We start from the raw sequence: 18,052 nt of genomic DNA on the forward strand, positions 1-18,052 counted from the left end.
CCGCGTGCCCAGGCCCACGCCTCGCTACAACCCCCACCCCGCCACGACTCGCACCACCAAATCCCGGCCGGGCCCGACGCGCCCCCGCGCCGCCCCCATGGGGCTCATCAGGCTGTTTGGCAGGGACGCCGCCCGTGTCAGCGACAATGACTGCGCGGCGTGTTGGAGGGGCTCGGCCGGGTGTGGGGGTGGGGCTGGAGGACCGTGCCGTCGGGTCGAGGGTCGAACGGCGTGCGGTTCGGCGCCCCACCCGGACGCGCGCGGAAGCCAGAATGTATTACTACGTGATTTGATCTTAAGCTGCAACTCCCCTATGGTTTGCAGCTTCGTTGGGTTGTTTTTTATCGGAACTGCCTCGAAATTACAAGTGAGTAAATTCCCCTTCTATTTTCAATATGCACTGTTAAATTCATACAAAGCAATGCTTTGCAGAACTGCGAAGTATTTACATCCTTTGTAACTACGAAACATTTAATTTGCAATTACAAATTGATGCTTTGCAATTGCGAACCAATGAAACACGCTGCACTTTGTAATTTGCAAAGTAAATCCTTTGTGGTTTTACAATGGATCTCAATTCTTTTTTCTTCATATAACAAACCGACTCTTGCAACTTGCAATCACTTTTCGAACTGAGTACCACCCCCCAGTGTTTCGGTATACATGGTCCCCAATTGGCCGCGCGGTCGCCGTGACGCGACCGCGGCCCTTTTATGTCTTCCCTCCCGCGAACTAGAATAACTTTTTATGTGAACTCGCTTGAGACGATGCCCTGCAGCGGCGGCGCGCAGACAAAAGGGGGGGAGGGAGGGCTGCTGGGGAGATGAAGGGGCTGTAGGAAAAGGGAGGGGGTGGGGGCAGAGGAAATAGAGAGAGATATAAAGTAGAGGGACGTTATGCCCGCCATAACGCGAAAAAAATGCTGTTCCGTCATGCGTCGCCTCACGTTGGTGCGTCGTCTCAGAGATGTCGTTGGACTCTGCCTCGACGACAGCGCCGTACAGCGGAGAATTAATTGCCGCTAGCTCCATGGGTGGTAATTTACATTTTTTAGGGTGTTATGATGCTTCTCGTGCTCTTACTGAAAGCGATAAGGAAACAAGGGAACTAAAATGCATTACTTGTGCAAAGGTGAAACGGCATCATTATTTTTCATTAGTAATGCAGTTGTTTTGTAAACTAGCCTCATGTACAACTAATATTACGTACGATATCTGCTTAAATGTGCATTGAACCGTGCGCAACTAAAATTAGCTTGCGCACAATAAAAACTCTCCACAATAATCCAATTTTTAAAAATCCCTAAAAACATTTAATGTGTAACAGCCCCACATTTGATTTAACAGTTGGTATTTTTTAAAAATAATAATCGTGCGGCACGCGCTAGACTTTAAGGAAGGCCAGGTGGAAAACTGGGCCAGCCGGCTGTGGGAGGCGAGGCAAGGCAAGGGCAGGAGGGGTAGAGGGCGAATTCTATTCAAACTTTGTCTTATTGGGCGAGATTAAATCACAGTGTTAATTGCTGGGGGGCGCATGCGCTGCCTGCGTAGCGATCCTCGTGGGCTGGGGGTGGCCGGGGTGGCCGGGGCCGCGCGCGACCGGAGGCCGGCCGTGGGCCGACCTCCCGGCCCGGAGCCCCTGACAACCGCTGGATAGGCCGTCCCGCGGAGGAGCGGTGGGCGGCGGGCCAGCCTACCTCTCAGGGGCTCCCACACCACACACCGCGGGGCAGGGCGCCTTCCCCAGCGGGCATCCGTTTTCTTTCCCACTTCTGTCTGTTCTTCAGCGGTTGCCTTCTCTTTTTTTGGCCGCCCGATAAGAAGACTGGCTCGCGTCGTTTGAGCAGTCGATCGCTTCGCGCACGATTTTTGTTCAGTTTACTGCCTGGAGCAGAAAAAACACGCGAACCATGGGCGCGCAGCTGTTGCTCTAACGTGTAGTGGATGTGTGCGTGAGCGCGTGCGTGCCTGGGCCGGGGGAGGCTGGCGTGCAGCGTGTGCGTTATGGACTGCTGGACACGGGGGGTTTGTTTTTGTGGGGCCAGTTAAGCCTCTCATGCCTAACGCCTCTTAATGAAACTTGTCAGTCAGACTCCCTTTCCTCTGTCTCTCTCTCTCTCTGTCTGTCTCACTCTCTTCCTCTCCCTTAATAATATTTCTTAATTTTATTGCAAACAGCGGTGGGGCTTTAAAGCCCTTTTCTTTGTGATTTCAAAGTCTTTCAATAAAACTATTTCAATACTATTTCAATACTATTTCACTTTTTCTCACGCCAAGTTTTTCATGAATTCCTACTATGCTCCTCTTCTTTACTAGGCCTATATATAAATCTTAAAACATAAAAAACATAGAAAGGAATTCATCCTGACTCCTTAGATTTTTTCGTGTAAAAGAAAGGTCAGTGTAACCAACCTGGCGTCCTCGGTCGACCCCCGCCCCGCCTCTATAATGAGGACCTCTTGTGGGTTCATGTTGCGTCACTAAACTCGTGGTTTCCACTCCATTACCAGGAAAGCTTGGAAAAAAGAGGGCAAAAAAACAGCGCGGGCGTGGCGAACGCGGGAATTGAACCCCACTCCCCCTCCGCCGCCACCACCACGACAGGAGGGGGAGAAAGTGCCACGGCGATCGCGGCGCCGTCGTGAACAAAAGCATGAAGGGTAGGGGGGGCAGCCGGGCCGTTACAGCGTCCATTTCGTTCGAAAATGTGTGTCTCAGGCGGGAGAGGAGCGGGCGCGGCCAGTGAGTAATGATGGAAAGTTGGCCGTGGGGGTGGGTCGCGACCGCCCCCGGCCCGCCCCCACCCTTGTCCGACCGCCCCCGACCCCATGTCTTCGTGAATGTTTGTCGCCAGTTGCCGGAGCTCCAGTCCGCATACATTCGTCACTGCTGCAGTTTGGTGTTGGTCTCCGCTAAATGCGACCAATAGTTGTCGTGTGTGCGCTGACGGGGACAGGGGGAGAACCCGTTGGGGGAGGGGGGCAGTATTGGCGCTGCCAAAAATTATAAGAATAAAAAACAGGAGTAAAGGGAAAAAAAGATAAATTTTCGCTGATAGCCCAGTAGTCGGAAAATTCGTAATTGAAAATTCGTATTATGTTCTGGACGAAACCACACATGCTTTTCTGCCTTTTGTGGCTATGGCTTGGATAATGCGTCACCCACCCATTCCTCACCGCTGGCCACTGGAAATCCCTTTGACCCTGCTGATAGCGAGCGTGGACGTTTAGAGGGGGCTGGACTGATATGGAAGGGCCCGGTGCTCGGGCCTCACTAGGCCTGAAAGAGAGGGGTGGGGACCAGACCCTGTCGTGCGTGACGTATTGTCATGGCTGAAATCCCCAGCCATGGTCGTCTCGTTGCGGAGTTGCCATGGGCCTCCTATCTCTCCTGTGGGTGACCTGCAGTCGTGGGAGGAATATCCTGTTCTTGGTCGGACACAAGTTTCAAATGGACTTTGAACAACATTTTGGAAAATAAAGGATACTTTGGAATGATGCTTGTCTGTTGCTTTCGGAAATTGCACGACAACTAACATGTGCAACACTGACGGACGTCTATATCTGTTGTTATGGTGCCCGTCATTTCTGAGTTTTCAGTGAAGGTTGACTACTGTCAAGTGATAATTGGAGTTCCTAAGTAGTCCGTGAGATCGGTCGTCCCACCCTTTTTGACGAGAGACATCATCTGGCTACTTAATGTTAACAGACGTCAGTAAAATACCCATCAAGTCACCTACAGTCAAAGCCTTCAAGGATCTCTGCGATTGTTATCTTGAACGACCGCAATGCAGGCGGCCATCTCCTGGGATGAGTCCTCAAATAGAACTTCATTCACTTTATAGGCGGCAGGCGGCCGAACTGCCGTGCCGACTCCAGCCACTCCAGTGGACTTTCTTATGAGACACCTGCTGCAGTTGGTCCCTTAGCTCAGCTCAAATGCCAATTCCACGGTGGAGGGAGATACGGTGGGGGCACGAGGGCTCTGCTCGTGGGTCCAGAATCTCGACAGGTTGGGGGATTAACGCCCTAGTCGGGGCCAACTGTAGGGCGCGTTCACACTACCTTCAGTCGGGGCCGCCGTGCAGGTAGGTAGGTGGGAAGCCCAGACTCAGCTTGCGCGGGACGGGCTCCTACCTGACTCTCTCTCTCGCACACTCCGGCCGGGTGAGCCGGGCGAGGGTCGGTGCCGCTCAAGCTAAGTCGGGGCGGCCCAGCTACCTGCATAGGCCGCCCCGACTAAAGGTACTCCGTACCGGCACGTTAGATAGCCCCGACTCGGCCGTTAATCCCCCAACCTGTCGAGATTCTGGACCCACGGGTCCCTATGCTGGGAGGCCCTCGTGCCCCCACCGTTTCTCCCTCCACCGTGGCCAATTCATTCGTTGTCGGTGTACAAATCTTTCTCCTGAGATCAATTGTACATTAATGACTTATGTCTCAATGACAATCGCCGGCAATCAACCTTTGTGCTTGCCGAATTTAATTTTCGTATCAGCCTGGCTCACGAGCAAGTCCAGTCTGTTGCAGTTGCAAGTTGAATACTTGCAAGTGTTTAACTCGGTAGGTGTGCACTTGCAAGTGTGCAACTCCTCGCTTGAGCACTTCCTACACAGTGAGCATTTAATCCAAGGAAGTGTTTCACCGAAGAGTTGCATACTTGCAAGTTCACACCAACCGAGCTGAACGCTTGCAAATACTACTACGGAGTTGCACACTTACAAGTTTTCAGCAGTTGCACACTTAGTTTATCAGTGTAGTGATGGTCATAATCTTTGAAGGACCCTAAAATATTCCCCCCCCCCCCCCCGAAGGGTTACGTGGTAATTGGAACGACTCCTTAGAGGTTTGGGAGAGGAGTTCGAATAGGATCCATCCTACCCCGATTCACGACTCCCATGGGAGTCCACAGGAGATGGTAATCCTCCCGTGTGTTCGGGCCGCGGTAGCGCACCGGCGCAGCGCCAATACATCGGGAAATTGGACCCGACATTTGTCACTCGGGCTGTCGCAAGCTGTCGCTGGCTGTCGGGTCGGACCCTCACAGGCCCGCCACACCGCGCCGAGATCCTCTGCCCTTCCCCCCGTCCCTCCCCCCTCCCGCTCTCACTTTTTCACTCCCATGGACTGCACCTGCCTGCTGTAGGCGTTCTACTTGTTGCGCTGCATGTCCCCGGCCCGGCCCCGGATAGGGGAGAAGGGCTGACGTGACAGCGACGTCCCGTCGGGTCCCGTCCCAGCAGCCCCTCGCGGGCCAGCACTCTGTCAGCGGCTATCTCTGGACCTCCTCCTCCGCCTGCTCCCTGTTTCCCGGACGATAGCCTGCCGCATGGCTCGAACCGTCGTGCAACCGCGGCACTCTAGTTAGTGTGTGTGTGTGTTGTCGTTTAACAGCCCTGTTCTAATTCTCGCCTCTTTCGTCGTTGCAGATATTTCGACAGTCCTACACAGCCCAATATACAGTCTACGATGTCAGTAACGAGTGAGTATCCTCCAAAACGACTATGTGAAAGACAAAATGTGTAGCGAGTCGGTCTCTTTGCTGCGTGAAGTCAACGGCTAACCTACATATCTCTTTACATGATGATCGCGATTTGTAAATTCCAACTTAATCGTAGGTCTACCACCTAAGCAGGTTCCATACTTTTCATTGACGAGCAATAATTTGAAAAGTTGTAATTTTACGAACTACAATACCAATTTTACTAAATCGTTTTTTGCGTTTACTCTAAAACTTGAATTTCTGAAAAGTTTAATAAAGTACAAGTTTTTAACAGTAGAGAGAGAGAGAGAGAGAGAGAGAGATAGAGAGAGAGAGAGAGATCCCCGGAGAGTGAAAATAAGGCCATAAACAGACCTGTGATATGCTTTCCGTTCCCCCCTCTCGCGCTAGTACGGGGAGCAGTGCAGTCCGTCACCCGGAGGACGGGGGAGGGGGGGGGGGAGGGTACAGCAGCAGAACATGGCGCGAGGCCCATTTGCGGAAGGAAATTGGTCGTCTGTATGAAAGCAGCTATTTTTGATTGTGGTTGGCTAGGCGTCGCGTGGCGTGGAACTCTGCAACGCTCTGCCCCGAGCCATTAGGGCGGATTGCACGGGTGCCAGCGCAGCCCCGCCCGTACCGCGCCCGCTCCCTGCCTTCATAATTTACAGATTATTTTCCCTCGTTTTTTTTCCACAACCCGTTTGCATTGCAGTCCGTCATTTCAATAATGCGGCCATAGCGAGCCCCCGGGCGTGGCCTTCCCTCCTGCGCAGGGTCCCCGCCCCGCTCCGGCGGAGCGGTTAGCGTGATTGACTTCCGAGCAACAAGTGGGGTTGTGACGTGTACTCGGTCCAAAACCTGCAAAGGCTCGGTCCCTGTAATTTTTCTTAGTTTTACTTGCGGCTTGCGGTTTCCTTTTCTTTCTCTTCATATTGTTTCTCACGTGCAAACGTGCTATTCAATTTGGAATGCTTGTCTGACCTAAATTGAAAGCTTTCCTAGCAAAAATATAAAAGAGGAAATTTACATAGTTCTAGAAATTTTAAAAATTAAAAATAAAACTTTTATGGAAACAATTTAGACATCTAAAAAGATCTCCAAAATACTCTTTAGTAAACTAAAATTCGGTCCTCAGCCACCACATCCCGCTGCGCCTGGCGCACGCGCCCAAGGTCATGCCGACGCCGCTGCAGTTCGCCTCCTGGCTGGGCAGCACCGAGGGGCTGCTCATGATCGTGGAGAACGACATCTACCTCCGCAGCTCGCCGCAGGTCGAGGAGGACACGCGCCTCACGCACACGGGCCAGGCCAACGAGTACTACAACGGCGTGGCCGACTGGCTGTACCAGGGTGAGTGCGGCGCAGGACAGAGCACAGACACAAGCGGTATTAGCCAACCACTGCACTTTCGTTTCTATGTGTTTTCTCCTCGCCAAATGAGAATACGATTTTTAGCGTAGAGGTAGGAGAAAGATTGTCGTACATTTTTTTTTTTTGTGGTGTAGATGTATAGAGTGGCTCACCATACCTCTTCCTCTTTGTGTCGTTAAAATGTACCGCATGCAGGCGGGTTTGCCTATCATCTCTGCCCACGTATACTGATCCCGCGAGGCCACACGCTTGCGAGCGGGACACTGCAACTACAAAATGAGAAAGGGTTCTAGCAGCCACCCTAACGTCTTGGTTTTCCAGAGCTAGGTGATGTAGTCGAATAGGCTGATTGGATCAATGGAGCTTCACCCACTTTTAAAGAGAAACCCAATAGACACATTGGTATGCTTATGAATAATCTCTTTCTTTTGTCGTTTTGCTGGTTAGTGAGACCTGAGCGCGAGTCTGCGTGCGAAGTAGACTTGAATATGTGGTGGAATGATGTAATGGTCTTATCGCTCTCGTTTGATAGCTGCCCATTATATTTTACGACTCTAATATTCTGTTAATTTTTCTAATAACGTAAATTTGTAAACGGTACTAAAATGTTTTAATGCTCCGATCTGACCAGCTTATAGCCATAGTCAGTTCCGTAGATATTTAGTTTGTTGTGTATGTAGACAATAACGGATAATTATTTTAATTAAAAAATAATTTAAAAAAATAATTTTATAGGTTAAAGTCAGACGTATTATAGCGTTTTTTCTTTCATGTCGTGCATAGTATATATGGATTATTGTGGATTACATATAGCCAATCTTAGTTTGGTCTGATGAGCTCCGATCCCTTTTCCCCCTCCCCGGTCGCCTCACCTCGACGGACACCCGCGGCGGCATCGTGGCGCACATGGCGGCGCTGGGGGCGTCAGTCGGAGCAGTCAGGTGTTGTGTGACTGATCCCCTGGACGCCTCGCCTGACACTCCCGGTGCCGCGCGGTCAACGAGTCCAGCCGCCCCGCTCAGCTCACCCGTCGCTCTGCCCCCCGCCCCCCTTTTCTATCGCCCTCTCTCTGATTCCCCCCTCCCCAACCCTCTCCGCCTTCTCCTTGTTTGCCCTTGCTTCATTTACTCACCTCGAGTCCCCCCATTCCCAGCCGCCCTCCTTCTCACTTCTTCTTCATCAGATCTCAGCGCCAGCCCCGCGGCCCCTTGTTGATCAGCCTCGCCCCCCAAACTGCCTTGTCTGAAACCCCCTGGTTTTGCAGAGGAGATCTTGTCCTCCCCGGAGGCGGTCTGGCCGTCGCCGGACGGCTCCCACCTCCTGTACGCGTCCTTCAACGACTCGCTCGTGCGCACCATGAGCTACCCTTGGTTCAGCCTGGCAGGGCAGGTGGCGCCAGGGGCGTCGTCGGCGTCCTTCTTTCCCGAGTCCAGGACCGTCCGGTACCCCACGGTAAGCTAGTGCTCCGCCTCGACGTGTAAGTGATAAAGAAGTGTGTTCATCTCATGTTCCAGCAGTCGTGTTCGTTTAAATGTCAACTCCTACTTTTGAACTACATCGCGTCATTTTTTGTGTGTGTCATATTGTTGTAATTTTGTTATATCTAGTATTTTACGGACTTAGCGATTAGTAGGGTTTTTACGTTCTAACTAGATGGAGTTAGACTAAGTAATTTAATAAGTGACAGCGGTGTTCTTAACGGAAGGAACATGTAGTTAGTGTACATTCCTCCGGTTAGTTTATTTCTGTATTCGGACTTAGCAAGATAGTTGGAAGAACGCGGCAGTTTCGCAATAATAATTTAGTACATGATAGCGACGGAAATGTTTCCTTTTTTATAGCTTTTCTAAATATTGTGTTTTTCTCGACAGCCGGGTACCGCCAACCCTGAGGTGAAGCTCTGGGTTGTTGTCGTCGCCAACACAACAGACCTGACACCCATGGAGCTGAGGCCGCCGGCCGTGTTCGAAGACCAGTAAGTGGTTTTGCGGCTGGCAAAATTGAGGCAGATCGAGTCAAAGTGGAAGCTTGAGATCACTATTCATGATTGTGAATGTTGCAGAGAGTACTATCTGACGTCGGCGGGCTGGGTCGGCCAGGACAACGACATGGTGGCCGCCGTGTGGATGCGGCGCGCGCAGAACTTCAGCATCGTCAGCGTGTGCAGCCCGCCTAACTGGACCTGCATAGAGGTATGTATTCAAGAAAGTGAACTAGCGGTAAAGGGGTACTTCATGATAAATTAAAGCGTACACCGATTCTTCCAGCCTTTTCTTGAATTTCCTTATTTTTTCTGATTGATTTTTAAAATTATTTTTTCTTTGATTTGTTTTGATTTTTTGGAGGGGGTGAACACAGATTTTTTTTTAGTGCTAAAGACATCTATGCTCTCTGACAGACGCACGCCGAGCGGGCACCCGACGACTCCTGGCTGGACCTGCAGCAGCAGCCGCTGTTCGCGCCCGGGGGTGACTCGTTCCTGCTGCTGGCCTCGGTGGCCGAGGACACCGAGTTCTACACGCACGTCAAGCTCGTGACGCGGACGCGAACGCGCACGGCCGTGCTCAGTCACGGGCGGTACGAGGTGACGGACATCCTGTCGTGGGACACCGTGAACCACGTAGTGTACTACCTGGGCACGCACGAGCGCCAGCCCGGCCAGCAGCACCTGTACGTGGTGCGGGACCCGTCCACGGACGACCCGCGCCGCCTGGAGCCGCAGTGCATCACCTGCGGACTCACGGGGCTCGTGGGGTCCGACCGGGACCACTACGTCAATTGCACGCACTTCTCCGCCATCACCGCGCCCTTCGAGTGAGTCGAGTTCGAGTGGTTGGTTGTCGTGGCCTCCCCGGGGCGGACATGTCAGCTGGCATCTTTCTGAAAAGAGAGGGATCGGCTTGAACGTTGTTGTATTGATATTTAAACTTTGATGAACTTCGGTTAAATGTTTATGTATTTTTAACTTTAATCATGATCTTTATTGAACTACAATCGTAAATGTAAACAGACAATTGTGTTCCTAAAGAGGCAACGTTTTCGTGCACATTCGTCCTGGATGGAATTTTGTGCCTTAAACGACAAATTTTGTAAGCTTTGCACAATTTTGCCCAGTTTCAGAAACAAAATTGCATCCAGTATGGATCTTCACAAAAACGTCGCCGTTTTAGGAACAAAATTGTCCCTTCTCGTTAGTTTAGAGTGTAGATCTACAGCTTTGTGCCTTGTGTGTCGGCAGCCCCGTGACGGGCGTGACGCACTACGTGCTGGAGTGCGAGGGCCCCGGGCTGCCGCTGGGCGGCGTGCACGTGGCCTCGACGCACGGCCTGCTGCGCCTGCTCTACAGCACCATGCCGGCGCGGGCGGCGCGCCTCTCGCAGCTCGCCCTGCCCACCATGCGCTCGTTCGAGGTGCCGCTGGCGCAAGGGCTGCGCGCCCAGGTGCAGCTGCTGCTTCCGCCGTCCTGGAGGGAGGAGCTCCGAGACGCGGCCTTCCCCGTCCTCGTGGAAGTGTGAGTACGCCGGCGGCGGCGTCCGGCCGTAGCTTTCGCGGCCGAGCCGAAATGTAGGCCCCCCAGTATTGGGAGCCGATACATGTGGGTATTTATCGCGCATCGGAGAGGGATGGGGAGGGGGGGGGGGGGGTAACGAATAGCCAGGACGCTCATTGTAATGCGAAAACAATTTGTGTTTACCAACGTTGCCTGGCCCGGGTGGTGGAGGGGGGTGGGGATGTCATCCCGACCTATACTGATCTACCCTGCCACCGACGTCATCGTATATAATCTCCTTCTCATTCTAATTGGAGAATGCACATCGGCCAAGATCCAAAATGTACAACCACAGTAGTCATATTTAGGATGACAGAAGATTTGAAATTATCGAGATCTGTCGAGTCAATATAGGTAAGGCGGAACCGTTCACAACTCAGGAGTCTCCTCAAATTTAAAGTTCCCTTATTCTACGCTAGGACACTGCCCTCTGTCAAGGTTATACAGTAGGTTGTGGCAGTAGACCCCTCGCGATCTGATTGGTCGCCGAATCGTGACGTCACCATTTGTCCTCCCGCCCGTAGTTCAAATTACGGCTCGTGTGCCCGTCTCAATATTATATGTTATAACAATCACAGGATAAAAATATCCACGGTATTTTGTTTTAGCACCCCTCAGCATCGATAAATGACAATACAATCACTCAGATGCCGAGCATGTCGAAGGATGCGGACGGATTACAAACAGTCCTCACCTCACTCCCGTACGATCAGCTGAGCGGCCGAGCAGCGGCCATCTTGGATGTGAGGTTATGGGCGTTCGTAATCCGTCCGCATCTTTCGACCTGCTCGGCATCTGAGTGAATGTATTGTCATTTATCGATGCTGAGGGGAGCTAAAACAAAATACCGTGGGTATTTTTATCCTGTGTTTGTTATAACACATAATATTGAGACGGGCACACGAGCCGTAATTTGAACTACGGGCGGGAGGACAAATGGTGACGTCACGATTCGGCGACCAATCAGATCGCGAGGGGTCTACTGCCACAACCTACTGTATAACCTTGGCCCTCTGTCTGCCCTCGCCAGCGCTCAGGCGCAGGGCGGGCCTCCGACTCCACACAGCTACGTGGCGGGTTGGCCTACCCAACGCGCTGCAGGCGCTATCACTTGCGCCGCCTTCAGTACTGCACAGTTACACTCTATGGAATGAGTACCAAGAGTACTTTCTTAGTCTTGCATCGAACCAAGAAACAATTGTGTGTGCGTCGCCGAAATTTAGGAAAATGTGACGCGAATGTGATGCCGCAATATTAATCATATCCGATTTTGTGTGTCTTTTCCAGAAACGGCAGGCCCGGGTCCCGGACGGTGACGGACCGCTTCTCGGTGCACTGGGGGACGTACATGTCGAGCCGCTTCGACGTCGTGTACGTGCGCCTGGACGCGAGGGGCGCCAGGGGCCAGAGCAAGCGCGGCCTGCACCGCAAGCTTGGCGGCCCCGAGGTGCAGGACCAAATCAGCGTCGTGAGGTAAGCTCTGTGCTTGGGAGCATTTATGTGAATTTACAATGCTTTATGTATATTTCGGGGTAATAAACGGTGTTCTCAACGCACGGTCACAATCGTAAATTGCGTGACAGCTCATTCTTCACCGAACAATCCAAAATCGATGCATAGTGCCATCAGAATTTTGTAATTCTTCGATGTAAAGAATCGAAACGAATTTTCGGGTGGTTTTCCTTTACGAAAGTGGCGCAGGCGGGAAGACGGTGGAATTAGACTTCGGGTCGTGTTTCTCGTCTCCAAGCTAATCCTTGTGTTTGTGTTCCGCTGCAGATACCTGCTCGACTCGCTGAAGTACATGGACCGGACCCGGGTGGGCCTGTGGGGCTGGGGCTACGGCGGCTACGTCACGGCCATGGTGCTGGGTTCGCAGCAGAGCGTCTTTCAGTGCGGCATCGCGGTCTCCCCGGTCGCGGACTGGCTGTACTACAGTGAGTAAAGCCGCAGCTGGAAATGTCGCATTTTCCAATCCACGCGGTAAAAACGGCGTCCTGGTTTCTTTGGCTCTTTGAAAAGTCCATGACCTTTCATTTCGAGGCATGGAAACCGGAACGTTTTCCAAGCAAGTCTGCATGGAAAGCGAGATTGCGTCCCGGAGAGCAGGACGACTGACCGATCCATCCTGTTTTCCAAGCAGAGGTCACATCTGGTTGTATGGAAACTGAGACAATTTGCTTAGAATCCTGATCGTGCACAGCCCGGCGCAAGCGTGACGCCTTTGAGAGTCGTAGACGCCTGCAAGGTGGAGGGTAGGCAAAATACTTAGACCTGTGTGGGTTAATGGCCTACCGAACAGGCTGCACCATGAAGATATTTCTTCTATATCCTCCGTAACCCCCTCCCCCTTTCTCCCGGAGGAAATATGTTCACGGTGCAGCCTGTTCGGTAGGCCATTAAACCACACGTGTAAGTATGTTGCCTACCCTCCACCTGGCCGGCGCCTACGACTACAGGCGTCGCTTACGCCGGGCTGTGCACGATCAGGATTCTAAGCAAATTGTCTCAGTTTCCATACAACCAGATGTGACCTCTGCTTGGAAAACAGGATGGATCGGTCAGTCGTCCTGATTTTTAGGACGCCGTACTGGTTTCCATGCCTCGAAATCAGGGATCATGTTTTTTGTCAAAATTAGTTTGCTCAGAAACTAATTTTATTCACAAACCTACTCAAAATGCTTTGTGGGAGATAAAAGCCTCAATAAATTGTTAGGTCATAATGGCTACAATCTTACGCGCGCGATGAGATAAATATTTAGTTTCTTACAACGGTCGCTGCTTTCCCAGACTCTGCGTTCACGGAGCGCATTCTCGGACAGCCCTCGGACAACGTGAAGGGCTACGTGGAGGCGGACGCGACGCAGCGCGCGCGCTCCATCCCCAGCCACTCCCTGTACCTGCTGCACGGGCTGGCCGACGTGTCCGCGCCGTTCCTGCACGGCGTGACCCTGGCGAGAGCCCTCACCCAGGAGGGCATCGTCTTCAGGTATCAGGTGCGTTCGCCGGTCAATAGTCCGCTTTACGCCTCGCAAAAATTATTGGGTGCCTAACTCATTCTCCTCGCGTTTCTTTTTTTTTCACAGAGCTACGCCGATGAAGGTCACAAGCTTGATGGTGTTATGGAACACGTGTACAAGTCCATGGAGGACTACCTCATGAAGTGCCTGAGCCTCGATGAAGACGCAGACCGACCTAGTCAGCCGTCATAGTTAGACTTGCAAACAACCTTTCTATTCCATATAGTTTTTTTACAGCATTAATGTTGATCACACTTGTTACAACCAGTGATATTGGTTATTTAAACTTTCGAAAAGGATAGCTGATAAACCAAGTCCAAAGGCAATTGGGAATAATTTGAGTTTGTGAATGAACATTCAAAAGTTAAGCTTGAGCTGTCGTCAAAATAACAATGCAGTAACTGTTTACTGGTCTTGCTGATGTTTAAATATGATGTAGTGAATTCTTTGTTTACTGTTTGTTTTTTTATACAGTTAGCTACAAAGAATTTTGGCCTAACATGAATGTTTTTGTAATCTGTAAGCAATGCTCTTCCATTATATTTTCTAGTCAAAATGTTCTTAGTCCAGGATTATTTTACTAATTTTAATTATTGGCTCTTTACTGTGTGGATATTTGTTGTACAAAAACTGACAAGCATTTTGTTTGTTTCAACTACGCTTAGCATGCCACACATGTCCAAATATGTCTCATAATTATGTGATAGAACCCTCTTTTATGCAAGAAGAAAAATGGTTTTGATTTTGAAACAGTACCTGGTTTGGAACTAAATGAAGTACGCTGTGCATTTTTCTACCATTGTGAATCAGCATGTAAACGCTTTATTAGATAATCTCAAGTGTAGTTGTTTCCGGTCTTTGTTTTTAGTTTTTTGGGGCTCTTAATCACTCTTGAATTGGGGCCTACTGCCAAAGCAATATTATTTTCTTTCTGATAACCATTGTTTCGTCAGATGTGGTTTGATGTAGAAAAGCAATGTTATTATGTCCATCCAATTGCATATAGAGGTACATTCAAGACCTTCATTTACAATTCTAAGACATATTTCAAAGACTGAATGAAATGAGCAAAATCTCACTGAGGTTATATATAGCTTCCTCCAAAACCATTAAAGTGCTCTGATTCAATGCTAACATTTAGTGCTGAGGACCATTATTATTTTGCAACCTTCATAAGGTTCTTTTCTTTTGTGTTTCTACCTTGTGCTACTGTCAATCAACCCAGCTCCAGCCTCAAGTCAGTTAGAGCTTCTCAAATTTGTATAAATTCTGCAAAGAAATGCCAACCAACTTCTGGCACGTCGAGGCGACATGTGACGTCATAGCCTGTGTGCCATAGGCAACCCGCACAACAGCGATGAATGTTGGATCCGTTTGCCTGCCTACCGGCGGTCTTCATTCAGTTCAGAGATTTTTTCTCTAGTTATTAGATAAATTGTGACAAACTGTGATGTCTGCTTTGAAAAAAGGAACTTTAAAGGCTTTGGTGCTGAGATAAACTTTATTTATTTAACTAAGACTTTGATGACAGCCAACTCAAAATCTCAATTACTGATTTGCTGGAAGGCAATGCTTTTTGTGTTTTCCATCTGCCGACACTCAATGTTTATATGATCAATGTTCATAGCACTAATAGGTCAATTATAGCATTAAGGGCGCCCAGGCGTCACTGGGGTGTTTGTTCGTGTTGTCATTAGAATGTTGGAATTAGTATTGTTTAATGTAAATACATTGAGAGAGGGATATTGAAAGAAAGGGAAAGGAGAGGAAGGATTATTCAGTGTGCCGTAAGTGTAAGATGTCTGAAAGAGTTTAAGTGCCTTTTTTGTCCATCACTTTCCTGACTGGCGGGCCGGTTGTAAGACTTCTTCATTCAAATCAAACTGAATTGTTCACTTCATTCCAAAATAAGAGGTGAAAGTGGCAGTGTTATATTGACATCATGTATAACAATGGCCGACAATAAAGTTTCTTAATCGGGTTACAAACATTAAGGAATAATGTCTTTTAGGCTAAATATTACTCCTGCAAATTTCGGTTTATGGTTGTCGTGAAGTGACAGGATCAAAACAGGCCATACTGTGTGATGTAGAGCTCAAGATAGTGGAAAATGAGTTATGAAAATGCGTTCATTCAGGGTACTGCTTTTAATGGTAATATTTATATTACTTTAAGAACCTCAATGTATGTTGTCATTTGTTGTCTTAATGTAAGGAAAGTCCCAAAACACTTTATACTGTGACTTTGGATACAGTGGTCTCCCGGACAGCTGCACAGAAAATAACTCCTTTGAACAGGAAACTCACACTGGGTATTAGATGATAATGTACATCTACCCTCAACTTAAACTCAGCTAGGAGAGGCCTTACTACGTGTTAAGCTGACAGTTTGCATAAAGTATAGTTGTGCGGGGGTCCACTGTAATTTAACGTTTCCAGTTTCAAACTTGTGATCTAGACTTGTTAGTCGGAATTGTTGAAATTGTGTGAATGGTTTGTTATACATATATGTTTTAATTAGAAAGTAAACATTTTTGGACTTCTTGTTAATGATTGAGAATCAAAAAGCAATAAGCTAATAACTCCTTTTCTGAAATATTGTTTCTTCAATGAATGGATTCTATCATTTAAATTTCTTCATCAATATTCTCATTGTTTCTTCTATATTCTGCTTCATTTTGGTTGAGCTGCCTTCATAATCGTTTATTGATTACTCTTAACACTTTGGTAATGCCTTTGGTTATAGCCCAAAATCATTATTAAAGATGCCTCAACTGGTTTGTTTTGATCACAAAATTAATCTCTGTTTTGTTTTAAAGGCAAACTGTGTTAAGCAATAACTGGTTCATTACTTACTGTATGAGTTTTGTTTGCTTTCAGCTTTTAATTGTTAAATGTGTGTTGTCATAGTGTGTGTTTTTGCTTTTTATTTCAAGTCAATAAACACAGCTACAAACATTTTCACTGCCCAAAGAGTGGATATGATATCATGTATATATACTGCATTCTGTAGAAAGTATACAAACATTCTATTCTAATTCATATCCAACTGAGCAGTGAAATGGTATTGAGAGTTGCGTGAAGTAAAAACACAATCAAAGCAGAAAATAGAAGGCAATTTAGACGTTTTGTCCATAGGACATCTTTGTCTGTTGTACATCTCTTTCTCATCTATTTCCTGTTATGGAAGTGTGTGAATGAGGCAGCAGTTGCTGGTGTGACTCAACCTGTTTTATACCTGATGATATTTTGTAGAACTGTTATAAATTTGTCTCGTTTTGCGCTGAGACAATCACTACTACGGTTACTTCTTTCATGATATCTACATTTATTTCTATTAGACATTTCCAATAATGTGATGGGGAATTTTCAAACCTACATATTTGGTTCTTTAATCTGGTGTCTTGTTACCATGAATGTTTTGTTTCTTTTATATAAATATAACTACTAAGCTCAGCGGATTGCAATTCTTGCGGCCTAACAGGTGGTTCCGCAACATACCCTTTCACTCCTTGGTTCCAATTTTCGTGCCAAGTACGCCCACTGAGGCCCACCCTCTCGATACGAGATACATGGCCTAAGCTTTATGGGGGCTGTAAGTGACAAGAAAAGGGTCGACCAGAAGGCCATCTGAAAGCGCGTATAGCCCAGCCCGCCGCTCCAAGCCAAACGCGCAAGGCAAGGCGAGGGGTAGCGTCGGCAACTAAACGCGCGGGGTAGTGCCCCCCATGACATACAGGTCCTCTTTCAAGCCACTGGACTCTTGATCGAGATTAAATTAAATCGAGAAATGGAGGAAAGACTGACGACAGGCACGGTTTTATTGGGGGATGGGGTGAAGGGGCTAGCCGGCGAGCTCTCATAGCGCCTGATGGGTAGGCAACATCTTGCCTGCAGTGCATGCGTGCTTTACGGGATGGCCTATCCTCAGCCTCGCAGGCGCCGAGCTTCCGTAATTTTGCTGAATTAATCTAAGAGCTGTAGAATGCAATGCATTTCGTCCGAGTTTGCGGATTTGAGTGATCAACGCGACACCTTAGACTGAAAGGCACGCAGTTCAGGGGTGTTACTAAAGCGAAGCACGAATCGCTACTTGTCTACCTTTGCCTTGGCGAACCCTGGCCATTGCCATTGCAACAATGTTGAGTGATTCAGAAAAGATTTCTTGCCACCACATTGGACTCTGTACTACCTCCCGAGCAAACTGAAACCACCATGAGGCTCGCGCACGCAGAGATGAGCGTTTTCAAGTTACTGACGACCGGTCAGCTCTCTGCGCGCTGGCCCGTCAGTCGAGGCGAGCGCTAGGTTGGGGCGCGTGTCGGCTTGGAAGCTGAAAGAGACCGGTACCGCCCCACGACGCACTACGGAACGCATGGCTAGAACTCGGTGGCGTGGTTGGTCTGACTTTATTTTGCCGAAGGGGGGAGCACTCCGATGACACTCCTACGACAAATACGATTCGGCTCCAAACGTCGTGTACACACGGTCTGGTGCATATTTCTTAAAACTCGCCAAAAATAATTATTATTAATAGTAAATCGCCCATAATAGTTTCTTATCCTGATCATTTCACTATTGTCACTTGGCACTTCCCTGGCGTTGCCGCCTGGAGCCACACAACGATGC

At 49.0% G+C, this 18,052-nt stretch overlaps 1 protein-coding gene across 5 annotated transcripts in view; it reads left to right on the forward strand.

Annotated features, from left to right (window-relative positions):
- LOC113216128 (inactive dipeptidyl peptidase 10) overlaps positions 1-16,879 on the forward strand; it is a 93,975-nt gene extending 77,096 nt beyond the window's left edge. For all 5 annotated transcript variants that reach the window (XM_052269352.1, XM_052269351.1, XM_052269353.1 and 2 more), the window contains 11 exons: positions 5,428-5,480; positions 6,619-6,833; positions 8,119-8,306; positions 8,726-8,829; positions 8,917-9,046; positions 9,253-9,668; positions 10,093-10,365; positions 11,692-11,877; positions 12,184-12,341; positions 13,195-13,400; positions 13,491-16,879. In XM_052269352.1, coding sequence (XP_052125312.1) covers positions 5,428-5,480; positions 6,619-6,833; positions 8,119-8,306; positions 8,726-8,829; positions 8,917-9,046; positions 9,253-9,668; positions 10,093-10,365; positions 11,692-11,877; positions 12,184-12,341; positions 13,195-13,400; positions 13,491-13,616 — 2,055 coding nt within the window. In that variant the 3' untranslated portion in view covers positions 13,617-16,879. The remainder of the gene's footprint in view (positions 1-5,427; positions 5,481-6,618; positions 6,834-8,118; positions 8,307-8,725; positions 8,830-8,916; positions 9,047-9,252; positions 9,669-10,092; positions 10,366-11,691; positions 11,878-12,183; positions 12,342-13,194; positions 13,401-13,490) is intronic.
- The last annotated feature ends 1,173 nt before the right edge of the window (positions 16,880-18,052 follow it).

The sequence above is a fragment of the Frankliniella occidentalis genome, unplaced genomic scaffold (assembly GCF_000697945.3).
Source record: "Frankliniella occidentalis isolate FOCC.00 unplaced genomic scaffold, Focc_3.1 Scaffold90, whole genome shotgun sequence".
In the NCBI taxonomy this organism is placed as follows: domain Eukaryota; kingdom Metazoa; phylum Arthropoda; class Insecta; order Thysanoptera; family Thripidae; genus Frankliniella; species Frankliniella occidentalis.